Raw genomic sequence first — 21621 nt, 5'->3', positions numbered from 1 at the left:
CTTTGGAAGTGGGTGGTGGGGACTCTTGGGAGAGAGATACGGGTGCGAAGAGCGAGCCGGGAGAGAGGTAGGGTGTACGGCGTTGGAAGGAGGAGGCCAGAAGGCATTGACCTTTCGACGGCGGAAGATGGAAGGCGCGGGATACTAAAGCTGTATCGCCAAAAACTAAGTGATCTGGAATGTGATGCTTTTACGGTAGAAAGAGAAGGGGCACGGCTAGCTATATGCGTTCTTATTATATACCTCCTGAGAAATCTCGTTGACTCTGCTCTTGCGTGGTTTCCTGCGATGCGGCAAAACGTTGTGGTTGCAGCCCGTCTGGGAGGTGGATCGTCGATCGCATGGCATTCCCCCATATCGATACGCGTTGACGACGTCACGGAGCGGGGCTTGCTTTTGGGCTGGGAACCGAGTCTCGCACAGGCCCGCATGCATTCATCAAGGTCACACCGACCCACAGTGCGATGTTCTGCAAAAGCGACCTCCTATTCTACCAAGACTTCCTATCATACTTCGCATAAACGGTCGCACCTGTCAAACCCCCCAACCCTACTCTACCCTGCTATGATCACCTACTCCTCCTTCCACTGCTCAATGTCCCTAATCCTAATCCCCCTCGTCGGCCGCTCATGAATACACTCAATCCCGTTGATCGCCAGCAACGTCTCCAGCCCCTCCAGGACGCGCCCGAACGCCACATATCGCTTGTCGAAGCAGGGCATCGCGGCCGTGGTGATCATGAATGGTGTGGTGGATGTGTGCGGGCCGGATGAGGAGGGGATGAGGTGGAGGGTGTAGGGGTCGTGCGGGTGGATGAAGTTTTCATCTGGTGTTCGGGGGTGGGGTGGGAGGGGTTAGTTAGGTCTTCTCTCATGTGTTTAGCGAGCGTAGGTGGGGGTCCAACTGACCTTCCAAGACATTTCCCGTGCGAAGTTGGCCATCTGGACCGCGGATTTCTACCAGAAGCAGAATGATCTGAACCATGCATGTGGAATTTCCTGCAACATCTCCAACCCCCCACTCACCTCCACACTCAATCCATCCCCCCTTAACGACCCTCGAGACCCCGCTCCCCAAATAACTCATCCCCCCCTGCCCGCCATCCACGTACTGCAGAAAATGCCTCGTAGTCTTCGGACACGTCTCCGCAAACAGCTCGATCAATACATCCCTCCCCAGCGGCTCGAATTCCCCATTCCCGTCGGCATTCTCAGCTTCAAACCCAATCTTCACCACGGGGTTGCCCAAGCTCTTCAAGAACCGCGTGTGCTCCTTCGTTGCTACGTCATCCCCCGTGGCTTTAGGCATAGCGACGTTCTTCCCCTCGGCGTACGTGACCAGGTCCGCGACGTTGAGCAGCTTCTTGGTCGTTTTGGCTTCCGTTTTCCGGGTGCGGTTGACGAGTTTGTGGGTGGTTGTTGTTGTGCTGTGTAGCTCGATTAGCGTGTGTGGGAATAAAGAGGCGTGGAGGTTCGAGTAGGACGATTGGAGGGCGTGGCGGCGGAGGGTGTAGGCGGTTTGCGGGAGGGCGTGGAATTCGGTGGTTATGTTGGGGAGCTTGGCTGCTGCCTGGATGTTTTACGGACAAATTTAGGAAAACAGTTGTTCGACTGTTCTCTTGTCAATATCGAGTGCATACCTGTGCAACCTCCTTGGCCCTATGGAAGCTCGAGTGCGAGATATCGCCGGTGACAATAATCTTCTCGGTGAAGACGGTCGACGAGCTCGTCGCCGTAGATGCGGGGGTGAACGGGACCACCGTCAGCGTCGTGGGTAGCGGCATTTCGATGTTCTTGGATATGCAATGAGTTACAAAGTTGTAAGAGTTCCAGGTCCAGGAGGGTGATTTGCTTGCTTTGTGTCCCTGGTTTTGACGGAAGCTTGAAATTGGGTTGCGAAGTTAGACGTCACGTAAGCAGAAATCGACAGCGCGCATACGACACGACAGGGACGTCGCTGGCGCTTCCTGCATTCCGGACGGCAGTGGACTACCACCGACGCATCGTACGAGATCGTTGATCTGGACCATCGGGATGGTATGATTTTTGAATGCAGCTGTAATCCGATGCAGTCGCGCGCACGCGGGCGGTCCTCCACGGTCGCAGCATCCGAGTATGAGACATGCGTGCGAAGTGGACGCATACGAAATGCCGTCCCAGGCTGTCTACACCGTCGCCGTAGATATCTCGCCCGCGGGCGTCTTCGCACCGAGGGTACATACGGCACTGGGACGGGCGGCCAGACGGTACTTGGTGTATTGCGCAATTACACGTGTGCGGGCGAGGGGAACGCTCCTGGGAACTTGGATGATGACGCCTACACCCATTTTGCCACAATGTCTCGCTGGCGGATGGGGCTACACCCTACCGGTCCATACTCAACGTTTGGGAAGCTGTGTCTGTCGCTTGTGGCCTCCTACGAGCTCAGCCGCTGGGGGAGCGGTGCACAGTCCATTTGTGAGAACGCGTCGCAGCCCAATCGCTCAATGGAGAGCTCCAGGTCCCCAGGGTGGCAGGGAACTTACAGCTACTCGCATGGCTTTGTGTATAGCTGTGAGACCCCCCCGATTGTCTGCTTTTGGAGATCGAGGTGCGGGTGTCGTTTCCGGGCCGGGATGGACGGGGCAGCACTGCTCCGGTCAGCCCGCTGTGTCCGCTCCCTATATCTCCCTTTTGCTAAACAGTTGTAGACACTTTGAGACGGTGGGACAGATACGCTGTAGATGAATGCGACACGCGGAATGGGCCGTCATTGCGAATGGAGCATCCGGCGTACATCAACGCATAGGGCCTTCCACAGGTTGCATGGGAACATCGCTATCAGATATCTGGTCTTACGAAATTGGGCCACTACCATACATTTATCATCCCGCAGTGTATTCCACACGCAGTGGTTTGCTCCTACATATGCGTTATATGCAAAGATCGGATACATTCACTTCGTAATAGATGTCCTACGAGCTACGCACGCACAACTAAGGGTGGTCAGCGGTGCAATTCGGTTGTTGATTGTGTGACACCCTATTCATACGCCTAACTCAACAAAATTGTTCAACCTGGCATCCAGCGCAATGGTGTTGATCACGGCATCTCGAGGCGTCTTCGACAATGTCCAAAAGCAGCCCGTTCTGCAGCTTCAGAGAGAGCAAACCGAAATGACGTCCTGTCATGCGTCGTGCATCTAATGGGACTTATATTCGTTGCCGAGAAGCTCAGGAACTTCGCACTTATCGACGATGTAGAGAACCTCGATACAGTTTGGGGTCTTATCCTCGTTTAGAAACTCGACCATTCGCCCCTAATCAAGTCGAAAATGGATAGGGCGGGCTCACGGCGCAGTTGGTTCAGGTATTCCGATATACAGTCCATAGTCTACGGCCTTGTCAACAGCTCCCTGCTCTGCTTCCAATTGAACCCGGATGACCTGTCCGGTAGTCGCATGTGAAAAGTAACGTGAAGAGCTGCTACACGGTCATCGACGACATCTTGGCCTCGCAAGGTTCGTAAATGATATCCAGAAACAGTTCAAAATCAGGCTTCGTAAGACTCTTCAGGTGGATCGGGGGCTCAGAGGGTGCATACTGGGGCCGGCGACTGGAATAAGAGGACCTTGTGCTTCACGCCAGGGGAAGTTCTTCAGGAGCGATTTGTGAACGGCGAAGATGGTGTCATCTCACCACATTCTGAACAGTGGCATCCTCGTAGAAACGCTTTGCCGAACGGGTAGGGGATATGGTCGGCTGCTCGGGAGCTCATGTGGCTGGGGGAGCGTGGGAATTTGGCAAGGGCCCGTTGAGGTTGGAAGTTGCAGTCGAGAAGGAAGGGAAACGAAGGAGGGAGAAGCCGCGAGAAAATCACGCGCAGATCATGCATGCGCCCACTCTCCCACGTCCTGCTGGAACAAACGTGAGCTCTAAATTCACCCTGGTTTCCCCACACATCTCGCTTCTGTTTGTCTTCGCTTACCAAGGTGCGTTAATATACTCTGTAGACGGCTGTTTCGGGGGCCAATTCCCTGCAGAGACCCGGCTGGACACGATAACGCTGTGGCATTTGTTCAACTCGCCAAGAACATTAACTGATCGTCTCCAATTTCGCTCTTGGTTTTCGCAGATCACAGAAAAGACACACGCAATGATGACCGCTGCGTAAGTACACGCTCCCTTGCGACTTTCGACCCTCCGTCTGCAGTGTCGGGGAAAAACAGAGGCACTATTGGAGCCGGTTGGGCCATGCTGGAACCGAGTCCCGATCTGCCCTCTAACGCTAATCATTTACGGGTTTCGCTTTCACAACTCGACCGATCTACAGAACAAATACCCTCATCCCGGAAGTTCTTTGGGCTCAACGGACCGACGAGCTCTTTGTCACCATCAACGTCAGCGATGTTGAGCACCCCGAGGTCAACTTGAGCGCAACGGGACTCAAGTTCACTGGCGCGTCCCACGGAAAGGAATACTCCCTCGACCTGGAATTCTTCAAGGAGGTCGACATTGAGGTTGGTTTCTCTAGTCACTTAACGGGTGTGCGTTGCGGGCTTTTGGGGGTTCCTTCGGTCTCCTGCTGGGAAACCTTTTCTTCCCTGTATTCACAATCCCAACTCGATTCTTCCAGGCATCGAAGCAAAACATCACCGCGCGCAACCTGAGCTTCGTGATCGCCAAGAAGGCGACCGGAGAAGAGTACTGGCCCCGCCTGACAAAAGAGAAGGCCAAGTACCACTGGTTGAAGACGGACTTTTCAAAGTGGAAGGATGAGGACGAGGTCGAGGAGGAGGTTGCTGCTGGCGGCCCTGGTGGAGCCGGTGGATTCGACGGAATCGACTTTTCGCAGTTCCAAAACATGGCCGGCGGTATGGGCGGTATGGGTGGCATGCCTGGCATGGACTTTGGCGCCAACGGAATGGATCTTGGAGGAGTAAGTGATGACATTGGCATAGGGAAAGAGAAGAGCACAAGCCCATCACGAAGGACGCTCACTGATCAATCATCTGTACTTTCTCCCATCCCTCACTCACAGGAGCAAGACTCTGATGACGAGGAAGAGGACGGCGATCTCCCCAAACTCGAATCCGTCGAATCAGTTTAAATACTCAACCCCAAGGTTCCTGTACCCGACTGACGACCACACCCGAACCTCCCTTCCATGTGCTCCTCTCCAACACTCGCAAAATACAACCCCCGTGATTTATCCCTACATTATTATCCAAATATTGTCAGCCGTTTCAACTCCTTTTCAAATATGGTGTGCATGTAGCCCCCTAAGTACATTTGTGACGTGAAAAAAAATGGCATTGTACATACACGTCCGACCGCGAAATCCAATGTGCAGAACATATCGCAGTGTGATAAGTTAGTGTCCTCCTTGGGCGGAAACTTGGCGAAGTTGCTGTAGGATTTGGGGCTTGGGAATATGGAAGTTCGCGTGGGAACGGCGCCGTTGGCCGCTGGGACTCGCACGAGCCGCTTATGAAAAGCAGTGCTCAACAGCGCCTTTTCTGAGCGCTCCCTCTCAACCCATTGACACCCACTGCCGTAAATACTGTATTAGCCGGATATAGATAGGAGGCTAGCCGTCTTGTATTTAGTTAGGCACAGTCCCACTTCAGTCAATCAGGCACCCGAGGTTCATTCATTTCACGCATATCGATCTTCACATTTCAGTTGCAGGCTTTGAATTGTCGGCACCTCAACCCTCGGCGGACCTCTCCCGCCACCATGTCGCCATTCCCACGTATCCCATCCCGCTTCGACTCCCTCGCCGAAACCAGCGGCCCTCTCGAAGCCTTCACCAGCCTCCCCCGCCCCACCTCCTCCAAACCGCCCCTACCCTACCGCGAGCCCTCCTCCATCTCCACCTCCACCACCGAATCCTCCCGCTCCCTCTCAGAAGCCACAGGCGGGTACCAACCCACCCTCGACGTAACCATCCACTTCCACAAAGCGACGAACCTGCCGAAACTAGACATCCTAGGCTCGATCGACCCGTTCTTTCGCGCGAATATTGATTCGCAGATCGATTATTGCTCGGCTTGTGTGTATAATACGCTGAATCCGGTGTGGGATGAAAGGTGGAGGGTGAGGAATGTGCCTGTGGCGGCGGTGTTGAGTGTTGTGGTGTGGGATAAGGATAAGCATACGGTTGGGGATGAGGTTGCTGGGAAGGTATGTGTGAGTGGAATGGAGCGAGTGGGGTTGATGCGCGGAAGGCAGCCTGAGAGCCCACCACCGCGAGCAATGCGAGCGGCGAGCGAAGCGACGGAGGTGCAGGAGCGCAATACATATCTCCTCGCCGCCGTGATTCTATGAAGGGCGCCTCCGAGCGTAGGTCGTTTCTGAGAGCGACAGCCAGCATTCGAGTTGTTTCACACCTCCCTCCAAGTTCTTGTCGCGAGCAGGATGATGGGATTCTATCTGTGCAGGATTTCTCTGATGATTTGATCGACCATTGCGTTCGCACGAGCTCACCCATGTTTCCTCACTACCACCTATTTTCCAGTGTCAAACTCCTCTGACACCCGGCCGCCACACCCTCACATTAACCCACCCAAAGACCGGCAACTACCGTGGCGAAATACACCTGGAAATCGAAACAAGCCCGTCCGCAACAAATGACAACAACAGCTCGACGTCAGATCCATCCTTTCCCCTTTACTCATTTGCAGGCCCCGTCCGCTACACTGTACATCACTCCCCGTTCGTTGGGCAGCTCACCCGCACGAACCAATCGCGTCTGTACAGCACGTGGAAGATGCATCTGGTAGGAATCCAGGCGTACCTGGAACCCCCTACACATTGGAACGTCAATTACCAAGCTGCCCAGACTATTTTCGCTAGCTCAATTTCCAGCGCGGCTTTGAGGGAAAGCATCAAAGCTGCACATCGGCTGTTGTACGCACGGACGTGGAACAATGGCGCGGGGGTGTTAATGAGCGGCGACGAGTTCATCGCTCTTCTCGTGTCAAGTTCGGAAAATCCGGCCGCATCAGCCGCCTCTGCGAGCAGGCCGACGAGCCAGAGCACAGCAGCGACGAATGCTGCGGTGAACACCGTCACGCAGGCACCCATCCAGGAAGTGCAGCCGACAGTGACCGGGCCCGGTATCATCCCTTTCCCAATGCCGCGCTTCGACAACGACCCCAGCCTGGACGCGCCACAACAACCCACCCTCCCCGCCAACAACAACGCGGAGGATCTCCCCAGCACAGACGTCAACGAACCCGGGCCACCGCCACCAAAACCCTGCATGTACACCTACGCCATTGACGACAACACGCTCCGGTTCTCGGAGACCGGCGCGGCGTTCATGTTGGACAATGCGTCTAAGCATGCCATGCATGCCAACTGCTCGGAATATATCCGGTATGCGGGCGAGTTCCATGTGCGGCCGGCGTGCGGGTGGGCGCAGATTCCGCCGCCGGCTGAGTATGTGCAGATGGGGATGGGGAAGGATGATTGGGGGTGGGAGGTTGTTCTTGGTACGTCTTTTTCACCTTTACTCTTCTCCATCTGGTTCCCACATCTCACACCCGCCTCTGTCCCACCACCAGACAACAACTCAGGCACCTACGCCCCACCCGCCACCCTCCTCCCCTCCCTACACGCCCTCATAGTCTCCAACTTCCCCGGCCTGCGACTCCGCTGCGTCGACCGGCAGGACCCCTTCCTCGAGCAATCGCGAAAGGAGATGCAGGCGTACGCTAAGCAGTATTATTCGCCGAGCAGTATGAGCGCTAGTGGGAGTGCAACGGCGGAGAAAGGCGAGGATGGGGGGGATGGGAGCTCGAAGGCGTTCGGAGCAACATTCTTTGAGAGGTTGAGGGGTTTGGGGTTGAACCGTTAAAGTCGGACGAGATGGGACCTCTCGCAATCGCTGCATGCAAAGTTCGGTGGACGAGATGGCGGCGTATTGTTTAAAATCTCCACAATCTAGACTGAGACTCTGCGCTATCTGGAGCCTAATATTTGGTGTCAATGTGGAACATCTCTTCCGACAGCTATGAGGTCGCGGACCCTGTCATCCGGATGAATCGGCAGCTTGTGCTATCGAAATCAATGGGGTTTTCGGTCTACTACCGAGTTGGCGATGTCCCCTCCGGAACGCGTGCGTTCTTCTCTTGACGCGGTTGGATGTGATTTTCGCACAGCATCGGGACCCAACCTTCTTCTTACTTTGGCTTGCGTCATCTCCACAGCCAAAAGGCAAATGTCAAAACGAGGTATCTGCCTAACGGAGACGAAGTAAAAGGCATGCCATATCGTTTGACATGCGGTACTCCGACCTGGATCCTTGGGAGTTTGTCAACATGGTACCGGAAACGAGAAGACCATTCTCTTGGCTGTGGGGCTGCGTCCTGCTGACGGCAATGATCTGGTGGACTTCTTCCGTCGTCGATCTGCGTTCGACCTCCGCCACTACATAGCGGGATTGAGTACGGAAGAAGACGCGTCGGACGAGTTGCGGTTGCGGTTCGACGGACGGACGGTAACGAATGAGCGTGAGGTTCTCAATACTATCACTCGCTGGGTACGGAAACATCGAGCGGAGTTGGGGATGTGCATGATGTGCTGCAACGAGGTCCCAAAAGACGCCATATTGCCGTCCTGTGGCAGAAGAGGATGTGACGTGCGTTGCTGCAAAAGTTGCCTCGACCGGTGGTACGGCGTGCTCGTTCCCGGGCGATTCATTCCGCCGGCAAATACCCGGTGCGTGTTCTGCCGACGCATCCCCACCCCGGAGGTCCTGTACAGACACAACGGTATGGCCTGGCAGCTGCGACGAGCCCCGTTGGACACCTTCGACCCCGCGTGGCATTTCGGATTTTGCCTCGGTTGCAACCGAGCGAAAAGATGGGTCGAACGCGTATGCGCCGCCGAACCTCCCACGGAAGATGGATTCCGGTGTGAAGATTTGCAACCTGTTGGCCAACGCGCGGGTCGTATTCACCAGAGATTGTCCAGGTTGCTGTGTGACCATTGAAAAGACGGTGGGCTGCGACCACGTCACTTGTGCCCACTGCCAGGAACACTTTTGCTGGAGATGCGGCAAAGCACACCCAGTTCAGGATATCTACCCCCACATGTCGAGCTGCCCTGGTGACGACGTCTATCAGGCGCACGGTGGGCATCGTGCGCCGGACGGAAATGGATATGGAGATGGATATGGAGACGAGTGGGACGATGACGACGACTGTTATATCCATTATTAGTGCCGCTCGAGGATTGTCGTTGCTTCGGATACATACCGCCATTTGGGTATATCCGGACGTCCCTTGAACGAAGAGCCTTATTAAAGAGGAGCATTTTGAGGAGAAATTGGGGGAAAAGACGTAGTAGATAGTCCTTAATGGCACGTAACTAGAATTATTTTAGCTAGTGTCATTTTGTACTGTCGACGTACATACAGTACTAAGATCCAAACACCTCAGCAGCCTCCTTGTGAAACGTCTTCGCGATCTCTCTTCGTCATCACCAGTTTCTCGCGCAATAGCCATGAACATCTGCTGCATCTCGCGCTTGTATCACTTCCACACGAATATCTCAATGGCGTTTGAAATTTACGTCGACCAAAACACCCTTCTCCTTTGCCAAAAAAATGGTACAGCTCGAATTAAATGGAGTTACTGTACAAAGGCCGACGTGGATCACGCTGACGCAGAGTCGCAATTCCAGCCCGAAATCCACCCATGATGCTTCTGATACTACTCGGAATGCTCAACACCCCTTCAATAGCCCTAACGAGTCCTTTTTCGAATTGGCACTCGTCTTCTCAGCTAGCGACCTAATGCCATCATACAAGGCGTCCGTTCGGTCTTCGGCGATATCGACGTAATGCACCAGCTGAAGGATATCGGCTTTGATCTGCGAGTCCAGCACGCCAAGACCATGTACAAATTGAAACCCAGCCCCTAAAACGATTCCAAAAAGCGCAAACAGGAACACCGTTCCCGTTTTGGCGGCGGGCTGCGCTGCTCGAAAGCACAGGCTGGCGACGATTATCCATGCGATGGCGACAACCGTCGCTATAACAAACTTTAGTCAGTGTCAGCCATCAACGTCTGTGTCCCTGCGTCCTCGCGAGAAAACGTCACTAACGCTCACCAAAGCGTCCGCAAAGCTCCGCGTCTTAAGCCTCTCTTCCGCAACCCGGCGGATATCGGCAAGCCTCCGAGCGGTGTCCGCCTTGACCTCGGCCAATTTGGCTTCCGCCTCGGCGCGCTTAACTTCCGCCTCGGCGCGCTTCGCTTCCACCCAAGCTAAAAGCACCGCAGCCCTTTCGCTCTCAGGTAGTAATCGAATGGCTTGAGTGATGTCTGTGATGTCTGCAGACATTGTGTTTTGCTTTGCTCTGCGTCCTCGGTTTTGATTTCGTTCAGCTTTTCCAAAGCAAGCTGTTCCAAAAAGCAAAGAAGTTCTCCACCAGTTGCTTGATGGCGGGAAGCAGTACGATCTGGTGGTCACTTCACCTCCTTACAAAATCGGAAAGCGGTATGATCGAACCGGGCCCCACGCTGATTACCTCGCTTACATGAAGGAGAGATTGCAACTGGCCGAAGCATTGGTGAAGCCTACCGGGTCGTTGTGGTTGAATCTAGGCTACACAAAGGCATACAACGGGCAGCACTTCCCTCTCTCCTACCATTTTTGGGATGCATTTGCCACGCTGGAGCTTCGACAGGAGGTTATATGGCACACTCATCGCGGAATTCGTGTAAGAACTACTTTTCGCCCCAACACGAAACGTACATGTGGTTCCAAAAGATAGGGCGTGATCCCTACTTTGACCTGGAGGCTGTCCGAGCACCTCACGACCAGAAAACATGCACCTATGGTACACGTAAAGGTGTCAAGCGTTGCAACCCGCGAGGAAAGAATCCATCGGACGTTTGGTTAGATCTGGACCTCGATACGACATTGTGGGACGTTTCCAGCGTGGCAGCAGGCGAGGGACGTTCGAGCGCTGAACGTGTCGCTCACCCGGCTCAAATGCCACAAGAGATTCTTGAACGGATCATCAAAGCTTGCTCCCCAGCGAAAGGCAGCGTTCTAGACCGGTTCGCCGGGTCCGGCAGCACTCTGATTGCCGCCATCAGATGCGGGCGCGAAGCTGACGGAATAGAAATCTCGCCTGAGTATGTGGCTTTGGCGAGGGAGCGTTCTGCAATCTTGCATCCACCCTCCTGATCCGAACATGACAACGCCTGCGCCAAACATCTACGGAGCACGATTTCGGGATTATTTTTGTTTATCCCCCTATCACATCGTATCTCGCACCGGAACTTAACTCAGCACGACCACGATCACCGATACCATTATCGCCCCGAAGATGGTGACAATGTCATCGTCTACGTCGTACATACCGGAATCTACATACAGTAGAACACGAGGAGTTTCAAGGCCGAGCAAAGTGGGAATTCAACGCGGTTTCAGGGTATGATGACGACGAAGACGAAGCCATCAAGCGCTTCAGAGGTGGGTTCGATGGAAATCCCACGGTCATTGTCATAGTGGACGTCGCCCCCGACGCCGTTCGCGGCAACGCAGTTAGGACCGACGGACGCTCCGCGGCGGGGAGGTGGGAACGCCGGCGGCATGGATACGGCATTGTTCGTCGGGAGTGGTGGAGGTGAGGCTAGTGGCGCGTCCCGCCCGTGTTTCCGTCGATAGTGGTGCGTGAATTCAACCACAGAGCTAGCCTCTTTGCAATTCAACACGCAGCAAGGTATCGTCTCCGCGGCCGCTGCAGTGAGCGACAGAACAAGATAACACCGAATAAGTCCGGTTCTACTGCCTCCCAGTCGCCCAGAAGGGTCTAACCTTTCTCAGGGTCGTGGTCGCAAGTAATCGTCTCGACGTGGCATTTCCAAACACGTTCGCAGGTCGGGCAAGTACGGTCCGCCAGCGGACAAGCGCACATTTCCTTCGTATGCCTGCGAAGGGCTTGTCGGCTCTGGCACAGGTAGAGACATAGGGGACAGACGTGCCTGCCGGAAGCCTTTCGCGGGGCCATGGTGTTCCTGTTGTCGCTCTTCGCTTTCTTTCCTTCACTTGTTCCGTGCAGACCCAGAGACCTCCGTTCCCGGTTCGCCTCCTCGCTCACTGTTGTAATACGCTTTTATTATACTGTGCGAGAAAGCTACTGGGATGGCTCGATTTCGGCCCTGTCGAATTCACTGACCGCTTGAATGGTCTTACGGAGCACATCCTTCAGCGGTCTCAGATCGGGTGGAAAGGCTAAGTGTTCTAACGCAGCGATGGCGGCTTCAGAAGTCTCATTCTCGGCGCGGTGGAAGGTGGTGTTGCTGTTTTCCTTCATATGGAGCACCGCCTGGAGCTCGTCCAGCGTCAGATTGTGCGTCGCCAGGATGGCCTTCAAAGCGTCGGTGATGACGCACTGAGGCGTCGGTTTTCCTCGTCGGAGAGCTTCCGCTTTCGTCTTCTGCTCTTTGCGAATGTCCTTGGCTATCTGTCCCCAGAGCGAGTAGTTGCGACCCACAAATTTCTCACTGAGGACATCGGTCAAATAGTCCCGAAGGTCGCCGACCCACTCTCGGTATTTGGCATAGATTTGCACACGAGCTTCTCCATACTCGAAGGCTGTGTTGATTTCGTCGAGGAGCTTCAAAATGACGTCGTTGTGCTGGGACTGCTGGCGCAGGATGTCGAACATGCGCTCGGTGACATTCTGTAGCTCAGTGATCAAGTGCCCAGCATCGTCCCACAACGCTCGCACTTCCGAGGTCATGTTTGCCGCTTCGACAGCTATGTCTTCCAGCAAGACCTTGACCAACGGTTCGATTCGCTGCTCATGACTCTGTTTCGCCCGTTCGATAGCATCTGCGAGTTCCTTACTGCGGCTGCGTACGTTGCTGATGCGGAGACCGAACCTTGGTCCCATGTTGCTGAGTTGGGCTGAAAAAAAAAGGCACTAACAGTGAGAAAGGGCCGTAGGATTTGTTGTATTTGTTATTCCTCCAACATACATAGATTTAGATATACCGGCACCACCGCCTACCTGTAGCCCACCTGATGTAGTTGATGTTGAGTCAGTTGCAGATGCTAACTTGGAGGAATTATCCGTCTTATTGACGTGAAAGACTGGGCTCGACTGGGCTACTTCCTCCAGCGGTCGTGTTCAACAACGACAGGAAACCAACTCCCACTCCATCCCCTGTGGTCGTTGAGTAGAGTTCCCAAGATGCTCCACCTGTCGATGTATTGTTAAGGTTTAAACCAGGCTGGGTACCAGCCACTGCAATGCCTGATGTTCTAGCGTTTCCAATAACATTAAGAACCGATAACGTCCCAACTGGAGTAATCTGAGCCTCTGAGGCTGACTCGCATTCACAGAAAACGTATTTGAAGATCGAGTAAGGCCACTTCCTGTATTAAGAAGATTATCGACATAAGTCTGATTCGTCAAATGGGTACTTGCTGTAGGGACAGTCGAGACTACAACATTCCCGCTGATATTTGCATCTCCTCAGCCTGTAATGCTAAGACCTTGCAAAGTTCCCACTTTTGTGATAACGGCCGACTGGTCTGCATTAAGGGACAAAGTAGTGCCAGCCTTGGAGAGTCCGGCTCCTGCAGTTGAGACTTGGCCATCGACATAGGACTTCTGTGCGACAGTTTGATCAATATTTGCATATGGTAGAATAGGTTCTTACTTGACAACGAACCTAATGTAGGCAGACCAGTCAAGGTGGAGTAGGCAACAGAGTTCTGAAGGGCAACTGAGCCAAGTCCTAAAGCCGTCCTTGCATTGCTTGGAGTTGGCTTGGAGTGGTAGAGACAAAATTTGTTGAATCTCCGACCAGAAAAATGTTAAGACTGGCAGTACTAGAACTGATGGCCGTAAGTTTGGGATTAGATGGCTGGGAACAAGGGTCCCGCTCCAAGAACACCCACGCTCAGCAATACTCGCCAGTACTCAGCACCAAGCGCCCGCTGGGCTGCGTTGGCGACCGGAGTCGAAACGGTGGTCTAATTCGGCGCTGACTGGAACTTCCTGGATATCTCCAACGAACGGCGAGGCACCTATCCTCGTTGTTCGCGAAGGAAGACACTGTGCATTGCGAGTCAAGGCTGCATTTGGAAACATTTGATCCCCTTCTGTATGCGAAGCGACTCGGTTGGCACTCCGAATGTGTGATCGTGTCCACGACCTCACGAAACTGGCCGTTGACTGCAGTAGAACTTGGAATCAGGCGAACTGGTGCAGCATTGAAATCGGAGTCGGCATCAGACCCTTCGCTACGTTTGGCACGTAATCTATATCAAGCCATGTACAACAGCATTGACAATTCACCTGTCACCCATGCCCTGGACTAGGATCTTCTACGGCGGAATGACGGCCATGACAACAATCTAGCATCCTCTGCTTCGAGGCAAACGACGCGAGAACCCTCACGTCTCGAAGGGCTTGCAACTGATGTGCATGGTGCGTGATATGGACCTTGACGGAAGGGAAGGGGAAAACGAGACTCAGAACTCGTATGTGCATCGCTCGTATCTGGGAGGAGTGGTGGCCCTCCGTGAAACGGCAAAGATACCCGCGGCGGAAGAGGAAACCACGCAACGCCTGCACAGACATATCAAGCATGATGTCGCCAAATGCCTGCAGCTAGACCTGACTGCGGTACCGGAGAAGCCAATGCCATGCGGGGCAAAGAAGTTGAAAGAAGTGTCATGCACCCGGGCGCGTACCTCTTCACCGTCAATGATCAGCAGTACGTCGGGAATACCGTCTGAGGTCTAGCTTGACGCTGTTTATATCAGCACCTCAAAGCCGAGTGCCGTGTCGGGGTAAAGCCAGCAAGGTACTGCCGAATATGAAGCCACCAAGGAGAACATTGATAGCCCAAATCATCCCCAGGCAAACCTTGAGCTTCTGGACACAATTGTTCGCTCTCCAACCGAGCAGCCAAGGTGCAACGCGATTCACGCCTCCGGGGGAGCTTTGGACCAAGAAGCCTGAGCCTCATGTATTCGCCTTGTCGTGAGCCATCGAGGCATGAGCCGATTGCTGGTATTCACGATCCGTAAAGTGTGGAGCGTTTGCGTGAAAGTCGATGGCGTGAGCGAAGCCTGATGTGAAGACTCGGACGGTGCGGCGCTGGATGGAGCGAAGCGGCCCGCCCGACACACACCGATTATTTGTCCGCGCACACTTACCCGGGCGTGAGCAGGCCAGTATGCGCAGACAAATGGTCACTGAGTGGAAACCCATGACGCGAGGAATGAGGAGTAGTGCACATTTGAAGCGGACTACCATTTCCGAAACAATGAGCTCAAATGCGCCGGGGAAAGCAGGCACGACTTCTTGGCGGCATCATCCCAAAATGAGTTCTGGACGATAGCACCATGTTCTTTGCATTTGGCCGTACAATTCCTTTTGTATCTCTGCAATTATTCAATATGAGCGGCGGAACCGTGCACGCAAAGAAGAACCTCGGATCCATCCAGCAAACTGATGTAACGTGAGCAAATCGCAAATTGTTCTCGCGCTCCGAAAACTTCTGACAGGTTCACTGCAACCTTTCCGCCGAACACCAGAAAGTTTTGGTAAAGATTCGCTCCACCAACCACCGGCGGAGATTAGAGCCAAAAACTCGGGAAGACATGTCATTAGACAGTCAGGCGCGCGAACTTTATGGCGCGAAATCGGGTTGCTAAACTCTAAAACAATTTAAACTGTTGTCACTATTGTCCATAAACAATAAACCTTCGATTTCATTGTCAAGAAAGGCGGCCTGCTCTTGGGGTAAGCGATTCCGCTGGTCCCGGTTTGGTTGCCTTTGATCGCTGACCCAAAGCGCCTAGCAAAGCGAAAATTCGAACGTTTCAGTTTTCTTGGCCGTTCTGGGGGTCCCAGGCCAGCGCCGGAACGAATGGCAACGCGACTCCGCTCAAAATTGACAGCGGCAGAAGGCGAGCGACGCCAACTTTGACAACGCGGGCACTGACAGTCCGATCTGGCTGGTCGCGATGAACCTTCGTAGCACCCACGCACATGTAGAGCGATGCGCCGGGGACCGGCAGCACATACGGGCAGAGGAACGCAGATGAGGGAGCGTCGGGTCGCATAAAAGCAGAGCTGGGCGAGTAGCATCCCCTCCTTCTTCACACCGCCTCACACCAACCCAACCAACATACACAGCCCCCAACCCCCAACACCGCTACAATCATGAAGGTCGCTTTCATCGCTGCATCGGTCCTCGCCGCCGTCTCTTCGGTCTCAGCCCACACGTACCTTGACCACGTCGTCCTCCCCGGCGGCGCAACTACTGACTGCATTCGACACACATCGACGTGGACAACCGGCCAGAGGAACTTCCCCATCAAGGACTTGGCCAGCAAGGACATGATCTGTGGGTTTGCGCCCACTCAGCCCGCGGCCGCCACGTGCCCCATCACCGCCGGCAGCAAGATGTCTTTGTTCTTCGGCCACGACCGTGCTGGGGACGACATCATCGCGTCCTCCCACAAGGGTGCTTGCGAGGTCTACCTCGCCGCCGCACCCGCGGATGGCAGCATGCCCACCGGCGACGCTTGGTTCAAGATCTTCGAGCACGGTTTCGACAAGGCCACCAACAAGTTCTGCACGGAGGTCCTGATGGGCAACGGAGGCCAGCTGGACATCACCATCCCCGCCCAGGTCCCATCGGGCAAGTACCTCTTGCGCACGGAGATCAACGCCCTGCACGAGGCCGACACCCTGTACACCAACAACCCTGGCCGTGGGATCCAGCTCTACGTGTACTGCGCTGAGATGCAGATCACCGGAACCGGCAACGCCGACTTTGAGCCCAAGACCCTCATCCCCGGAAACGTCAACTTCCAGAGCCCCGGTGTCCTGTTCAACCTCTACGCTCCTTACGACTCTTACCCCACCTTCGGCCCCGCCGTTGCCACTGCTGGCGGTGCTGCCCCCGCTCCCGTCCCGGTCCCGGCTCCTTCCTCCTCTCCCGCTGCTCCCGCGCCGGTCTCTACCCCCGCGGCGCCTGTGCCTACCTACACGGCGCCCACCGACCCCGAATACTCTACCGAGGCGCCTGTGCCTACCTATACGGCGCCCACTGACCCTGAGTACTCCACCGAGGCCCCGGCCCCTACTGCTGCGCCTACCTCTGCACCGGCTCCCCCCAAGTGCCGCAAGAGGAACTAAGTCATTTGCGATATGACGAATGTCCCATCGCAAGTATATACCGTTCGCCCGACTTTATAGAAGCTTGATCTCGCTACAAAGGCAAGCGATTTGTTCATAGATGCGAAATGCAAGATAGATGTAGATAGATACACACATATAGATAGACCGATTTCACAAGATAGATGAACGAGATGAACCGTTGAATATAAATAGAATTACGAAGCTTTGCAAACCACCAGACTGCGTTTAAATGTGGGAGTGTGACGGTAACCTTCTTCTCGACCTGGCTCTGCACTTTCGCAAATACTACTGCTTTCAAATGTGAGATACTTGATGGTATCATTTCGGGATGCTTTGATATATATAAGACTACCGGACATCGGTAAATACAAAATGAAGGCAGTTCAGAAGCCTCAAAAGAAACCTCTGGCACCGACACTCGCGTATCCTCCCTCAACCCCAACATCACCATCTTCTACCACGACCACATCGCCTCCTATACATATGAGCGCATACCCCGTCCCGCCCTTCAGACTCTCCTCCACCACGCTCAAATCGACCCTCACGCCCACGAGCGCGTTCCCGCCCAGCGCTCGCGCATGGGCCCTGAGCACGGCATGGATCTCCATCAAGAACGTATGCGAGAACCCGCCCATGCCTCCCTGTACAGAGTCGAATGTGATGGCGGCCTCCTTGACAAAGTGGTGGGATATGCGGCCGAGATGCGTAAGCGTGGGGTGGGAGGGGATGTACCATAAGGGTGTGAGTGGCACCGGACCAGTGTAGGTGGAAGGAAAATTAGGGAAGTGGTTGGGCCTGTGCGATGTTGATATCGGAGGAGCGCCCGATCCTGGTGATGCGACGGCGGACGAGGGTGGAACGGTGCTGGTAACTGAGGCTCCGATGCCGCTCGGATCGTCGGCGTCGATGGAGAAGACAAAATCTTCGTCGATGCTGGTCCCGCTGGTTCCCATGGATGTAACTGTTGGCTCGCGGCGGAAGAATAGACGGGTGGCTTCGCGCACGATGAGTGGGCTGGAGATGGTCAGCTTTTTGGGCATCGGGTCTTCCACAGCATGCACAATGCTCGGTCTGCGAGAAGATGAAAGGTTCCCAGATCGAATCTCCTCCAAGACTTCGTCCAGCTCGATGGTGTCGGTTTCCGCAGTCAACGTTGCATAATCGAGCGACGAACCCAGAGCCACCCCATTGAGCACGATCTGAATCTCGCATTCCTTCACAACCGTCACGTTGTAGTCCAGTCCGGCGACGACACACTTTTCAAAGTACGCACCCAACTGCATGATCAGCTCCTCATATATCTGCCTGAACAGTCCCGCCAGCTGCCTGTTTGGGTGATGGGAAGCACCGGTGATCATGGCGTGCTTGATCATCGTGATGCCCTGAACGCTATCCAGTCCGTGCGGTTCAAATAGGGTATCACTCGAAGGTGGCACGGAGGTATTGCAGATCGCGAAATTGGAAGGAAAGGAAGGCGACTGCAAAAGCACCAGATCCTCATCCTGCTCGTCATCGATCTGTACAATGACGCTGCGATGTCTCTTAGTCTGCTCTTGCTCATCGTCGGAATCGGAGTCAGACCCACTGCCGGAACTTGACGAGTCGTCTGCGTCGGTTTTGAGAACACGGTTTTTGACCTCATCCTCGTCTTCGTCTTCGTCCAGTTGTCGCCGCGCCCGCTTTAATGCCAGCGACTCCTCTTCCAAGAGTTCAAGCGCGTCCTCGATCATTTTTCGATTCTCCTCACTTCTGGCCATGATGCCTCGCTGAATCTCCAGCAGCCGTTGGTCCTCCTCATCGACCACTTCCAGGTTCCGAAACACTTTCAGTGGCGGTGGAGCAGGGAGCGCGCGCACATATGTGGCAGTGCCAGTAGCGACGGCCGTCATCAAAGACTCGCCTACGCTAAATTGTATTTTCAGCCCAAACACCGCATTGAGCCCGTTTATCCGCAGCTTATAGATAAGCTGTCGATGGATGTCGTATTGGGCGAAGGGAATAGCTTCAGATATGACACCTGGCCTGGAGTCTCCATGTATCCGGCGATACCTGCAGACTGACGGTGTATTGAAGCATCTTGAGCTTCAATCTTACAGAGCCAAACGCACGCGAAGACGTAATTGCATACCATGTGCTTCGAGCAAGATGCCATTACTCACGGTCTCGAGCTCAGGGGGTGGGTCAATGGTTGTCAACAAAACCTCCGGCACGTATTTCTTCTTACAGAGACCGCATTTGATATACGACATGGGAAATGGTGAGTCGTCGCGCCTATACGTGATATGACATGCTTGACAACCTGATTCGATGGGTGCTTAGAGGCACAGCCTTTTTCCACAGTGTGCCAATGAATCCGGCATACCTTTCGCTCGTTTCCGGCGTCTTCTCCTCTTCGCAAAAGCGTCCCAAAACGTTTCCCGAAACTCGCTACCTGTCAACGAGCCTCTTGGCTGCCCTAATGACCCCTGCGACAGCCCTTCTTCCAGTTTCGCGTCACGCGGCACAGATACCGAGTTCCGCCTGCTAACCGAGCTGGTCCCATTATGTGCATCGTTCGCAACCGACTCTCGCTTGGCACTGCCAGTCGCCGTACCCAGCACCTCCGACGTAGCATTGCCGCCCATCATCGCCATATCCATGATCGCCGCGGTCCCACTGCAATGCAAAACCGCAAGTTCGCCGTTGATGCAGCTGTCTTCGGTATACCCAATGACGAAAGGACACCCAAGAGCTCTGGCATGCGACTTAATCTCGTCGCGCAGCTCCGTCCACCAGGCTTCCCGGATCTCGGTTTTGCTGTTGTCGATGACTTTGACGGACGTAGCGCTCACAAGTCCGCCGATTCCGAGGATGGAGCCCGATGGGAAGTTGTGCAGCGTGAAAGTGACGTGCTCGGCGGATTTGTAGCCTGTTGCGGCGGTTGGTAGCAGCATGGCAACAGTCTGGTCCCTATGAAGGGATGAGCCGTCCTCTGATAAGCTCAACGCGGAGGCATGCGCATTGGGAGACGTGGGTACCGTCACCACCGGGAGCGATTCGCTAAAAGGTGTGCCGCCTAATGGCGAGGATGTCGGAGAATGTGCCAACGACGCCCAACTCGCGCCCCGGTCCAAAGTCACTTCATCCGGTATCACGAGTCGTACGGCGGTACCGATGGCCCGCGCTGTAATCGACCGCTCTTCATTTTCTATGTCGAAATACTGCTTGTATCCAATGACGGCATTCCCGTTCAGCTCGAGCGCTTCCTTCCCGATCTTCCTCCTGAGCTGTCCGCTCAAGCGGTACATGACACGCGTGCGCGATTCGTTCGACGTCCTTGGAGTTCGGAAGTTATCACTCCAGTGCTACGATGCATGGTCGAGTGTCAGACGCCCGCTTCAGCCTCAGTCTTGCATAGCTGTCATGCCAGTACTCACGTATTCAGGATCGTCCTCATTCTCGAGAGCAGATACAAAGCCCAATACGGACTGAACATTGAGGTTCGACGGCAGAGCAGTGGAGGTATAGAACTGAACACCGGCCGAACTATCTGGGCGGCATCAACGGATTCTCCTGTAAGCATCATATCCCCAGCGCACATGCCTGTCAAGCACCGCTCACCTTTGAAGGGATTCACATCCCCAAAAAACTGTAATCGGACCTGTACATTCAGCTCTCCTCTGACTCCCCGGAGTGTATCAAAGCTATCATACGCGGAAAAGTGAGCCGCAACGCCTCCACATCCTCCAGGACCCACTCCTATGCCCAGCTTACATCGGAATCCACCCAGAGATCTGCGACTTCGAATCCCACGTCAGAAGCGGGTTCATATCAATAAACACAGTCCCGATCGAGTCATTGTACGTGATCTGGTCGTAATCCATCACTTTCAGCTCCAGTGGCTCGTTTTGGAGATCGGCATCGTCGCTGACTTCCTGACAAGTTGGTTGATGAGCCTATGATCCCATTGCCTAAGGGCGAGATCAAGGAACGTACAAATCGGAAATCCTCGTTCCAGACGGGGTTCAGCGTCCTTTTGCAGATCTGCGTGCGGAACTCATCGTATGCTGCGAATTTCACCTCGACGAACGCGTCTGTAGCCGAACGGTGTTAGCTGAGACTGCGTAAACTACACCATAGTGGTGGGGTCGGCCAAAGAGCAGGTGGACATACCAGTCAGTTCGGTCGCTCGGTCCATGACCGGCAGGTTCCGAGCTGCGACGATGCGCACTTTCAGAATGCAAGGCTGGGAAGATTGTCATTTCGTCAGTAAACTCGAAATGGCCCGAACACAGCATATAACAAGTGTTGCCCCAACCATTTCGGGAAATGGCGCCGGGAGACCGGAGGGAGACCGTTGTCCAGTTTTATGTATGTGTGCCTCTGCCGAATGCTGTTCGGGACAGAGAGTCGCACCCCCTTTCGCAAAGTGCGCGAAAGACGGTGAACGCCTGTGAACGCGTTGGAGCGT

The 21621-nt window shown here is 54.5% G+C and overlaps 9 protein-coding genes across 9 annotated transcripts; 4 read left to right on the top strand and 5 right to left on the bottom strand.

Moving 5' to 3' along the window:
* Positions 1-420: 420 nt before the first annotated feature.
* On the bottom strand, positions 421-1859 carry EV422DRAFT_319727 (cyclophilin-like domain-containing protein). The gene is made up of 4 exons (XM_053066269.1): positions 1640-1859; positions 1026-1569; positions 909-956; positions 421-826 (listed from the first exon to the last, which is right to left on the bottom strand). The coding sequence occupies exons 1-4, from the start codon at positions 1781-1783 to the stop codon at positions 573-575; spliced, it is 990 nt and encodes a 329-aa protein (XP_052928302.1). The 5' UTR covers positions 1784-1859; the 3' UTR covers positions 421-572.
* Positions 1860-3974: 2115 nt separating this feature from the next.
* Positions 3975-5394, top strand: EV422DRAFT_519991 (HSP20-like chaperone). The gene is made up of 4 exons (XM_053069651.1): positions 3975-4147; positions 4311-4497; positions 4614-4916; positions 5019-5394. Exons 1-4 carry the CDS (start codon positions 4134-4136, stop codon positions 5085-5087), a joined length of 573 nt encoding a protein of 190 aa, XP_052928301.1. The 5' UTR covers positions 3975-4133; the 3' UTR covers positions 5088-5394.
* On the top strand, positions 5375-8033 carry EV422DRAFT_319518 (uncharacterized protein). Its single transcript, XM_053066265.1, has 3 exons — positions 5375-6163; positions 6498-7476; positions 7549-8033. Exons 1-3 carry the CDS (start codon positions 5717-5719, stop codon positions 7839-7841), a joined length of 1719 nt encoding a protein of 572 aa, XP_052928300.1. The 5' UTR covers positions 5375-5716; the 3' UTR covers positions 7842-8033.
* An 18-nt stretch (positions 8034-8051) lies between these two features.
* On the bottom strand, positions 8052-9459 carry EV422DRAFT_319532 (uncharacterized protein). The gene has a single exon (XM_053066266.1). It carries the CDS (start codon positions 8973-8975, stop codon positions 8226-8228), a length of 750 nt encoding a protein of 249 aa, XP_052928299.1. The 5' UTR covers positions 8976-9459; the 3' UTR covers positions 8052-8225.
* Position 9460: 1 nt separating this feature from the next.
* EV422DRAFT_319576 (uncharacterized protein) lies at positions 9461-10546 on the bottom strand. The gene is made up of 3 exons (XM_053066267.1): positions 10518-10546; positions 10100-10424; positions 9461-10030 (listed from the first exon to the last, which is right to left on the bottom strand). The coding sequence occupies exons 2-3, from the start codon at positions 10328-10330 to the stop codon at positions 9713-9715; spliced, it is 549 nt and encodes a 182-aa protein (XP_052928298.1). The 5' UTR covers positions 10331-10424; positions 10518-10546; the 3' UTR covers positions 9461-9712.
* On the top strand, positions 10527-11628 carry EV422DRAFT_504417 (S-adenosyl-L-methionine-dependent methyltransferase; the record flags this gene model as incomplete). Its single annotated transcript, XM_053068427.1, has 3 exons — positions 10527-10709; positions 10760-11153; positions 11375-11628. The coding sequence occupies 3 exons, from the start codon at positions 10527-10529 to the stop codon at positions 11626-11628; spliced, it is 831 nt and encodes a 276-aa protein (XP_052928297.1).
* Positions 11629-11887: 259 nt separating this feature from the next.
* EV422DRAFT_319583 (uncharacterized protein) lies at positions 11888-13286 on the bottom strand. Its single transcript, XM_053066268.1, has 3 exons — positions 13025-13286; positions 12177-12910; positions 11888-12097 (listed from the first exon to the last, which is right to left on the bottom strand). The coding sequence occupies exons 2-3, from the start codon at positions 12894-12896 to the stop codon at positions 12095-12097; spliced, it is 723 nt and encodes a 240-aa protein (XP_052928296.1). The 5' UTR covers positions 12897-12910; positions 13025-13286; the 3' UTR covers positions 11888-12094.
* Positions 13287-15847: 2561 nt separating this feature from the next.
* EV422DRAFT_519985 (glycosyl hydrolase family 61-domain-containing protein) lies at positions 15848-17385 on the top strand. Its single transcript, XM_053069650.1, has one exon. The coding sequence runs from the start codon at positions 16188-16190 to the stop codon at positions 17166-17168; it is 981 nt and encodes a 326-aa protein (XP_052928295.1). The 5' UTR covers positions 15848-16187; the 3' UTR covers positions 17169-17385.
* Positions 17386-17403: 18 nt separating this feature from the next.
* On the bottom strand, positions 17404-21594 carry EV422DRAFT_519983 (uncharacterized protein). The gene is made up of 9 exons (XM_053069649.1): positions 21469-21594; positions 21324-21396; positions 21147-21244; positions 20925-21085; positions 20772-20854; positions 20588-20700; positions 19534-20515; positions 19300-19470; positions 17404-19227 (listed from the first exon to the last, which is right to left on the bottom strand). Exons 1-9 carry the CDS (start codon positions 21469-21471, stop codon positions 17564-17566), a joined length of 3348 nt encoding a protein of 1115 aa, XP_052928294.1. The 5' UTR covers positions 21472-21594; the 3' UTR covers positions 17404-17563.
* Between the last annotated feature and the right edge of the window lie 27 nt (positions 21595-21621).

Source organism: Fimicolochytrium jonesii, assembly GCF_025526975.1.
Source record: "Fimicolochytrium jonesii strain JEL569 chromosome Unknown EV422scaffold_4, whole genome shotgun sequence".
Taxonomy (NCBI): domain Eukaryota; kingdom Fungi; phylum Chytridiomycota; class Chytridiomycetes; order Spizellomycetales; family Powellomycetaceae; genus Fimicolochytrium; species Fimicolochytrium jonesii.
The sequence above is the reverse complement of the archived record's forward strand: the minus strand, read 5'-3'. Positions and strand labels throughout refer to the sequence as shown.

What these genes read in the sequence shown, in the direction of transcription:
- EV422DRAFT_319583 (XM_053066268.1), bottom strand. Translation starts at nt 12,896, where the DNA reads ATGGGACCAAGGTTCGGTCTCCGCATCAGCAACGTACGCAGCCGCAGT.
- EV422DRAFT_319518 (XM_053066265.1), top strand. Translation starts at nt 5,717, where the DNA reads ATGTCGCCATTCCCACGTATCCCATCCCGCTTCGACTCCCTCGCCGAA. An exon ending in GGGATGAGGTTGCTGGGAAG is followed by an intron (nt 6,164 to 6,497) that starts GTATGTGTGAGT and finishes CCTATTTTCCAG; the next exon opens with TGTCAAACTCCTCTGACACC. An exon ending in GGGGTGGGAGGTTGTTCTTG is followed by an intron (nt 7,477 to 7,548) that starts GTACGTCTTTTT and finishes TCCCACCACCAG; the next exon opens with ACAACAACTCAGGCACCTAC.
- EV422DRAFT_519991 (XM_053069651.1), top strand. An exon ending in TCAAGGAGGTCGACATTGAG is followed by an intron (nt 4,498 to 4,613) that starts GTTGGTTTCTCT and finishes CGATTCTTCCAG; the next exon opens with GCATCGAAGCAAAACATCAC. An exon ending in ACGGAATGGATCTTGGAGGA is followed by an intron (nt 4,917 to 5,018) that starts GTAAGTGATGAC and finishes CCTCACTCACAG; the next exon opens with GAGCAAGACTCTGATGACGA.
- EV422DRAFT_319532 (XM_053066266.1), bottom strand. Translation starts at nt 8,975, where the DNA reads ATGGTCACACAGCAACCTGGACAATCTCTGGTGAATACGACCCGCGCG.
- EV422DRAFT_319576 (XM_053066267.1), bottom strand. Translation starts at nt 10,330, where the DNA reads ATGTCTGCAGACATCACAGACATCACTCAAGCCATTCGATTACTACCT. An exon ending in GGAGCTTTGCGGACGCTTTG is followed by an intron (nt 10,031 to 10,099) that starts GTGAGCGTTAGT and finishes CACTGACTAAAG; the next exon opens with TTTGTTATAGCGACGGTTGT.
- EV422DRAFT_519983 (XM_053069649.1), bottom strand. An exon ending in GGAACGAGGATTTCCGATTT is followed by an intron (nt 21,086 to 21,146) that starts GTACGTTCCTTG and finishes CCAACTTGTCAG; the next exon opens with GAAGTCAGCGACGATGCCGA. An exon ending in ATGAGGACGATCCTGAATAC is followed by an intron (nt 20,516 to 20,587) that starts GTGAGTACTGGC and finishes CATGCATCGTAG; the next exon opens with CACTGGAGTGATAACTTCCG.
- EV422DRAFT_319727 (XM_053066269.1), bottom strand. Translation starts at nt 1,783, where the DNA reads ATGCCGCTACCCACGACGCTGACGGTGGTCCCGTTCACCCCCGCATCT. An exon ending in GGGATGGATTGAGTGTGGAG is followed by an intron (nt 957 to 1,025) that starts GTGAGTGGGGGG and finishes TGCTTCTGGTAG; the next exon opens with AAATCCGCGGTCCAGATGGC. An exon ending in CACGGGAAATGTCTTGGAAG is followed by an intron (nt 827 to 908) that starts GTCAGTTGGACC and finishes CCCGAACACCAG; the next exon opens with ATGAAAACTTCATCCACCCG.
- EV422DRAFT_519985 (XM_053069650.1), top strand. Translation starts at nt 16,188, where the DNA reads ATGAAGGTCGCTTTCATCGCTGCATCGGTCCTCGCCGCCGTCTCTTCG.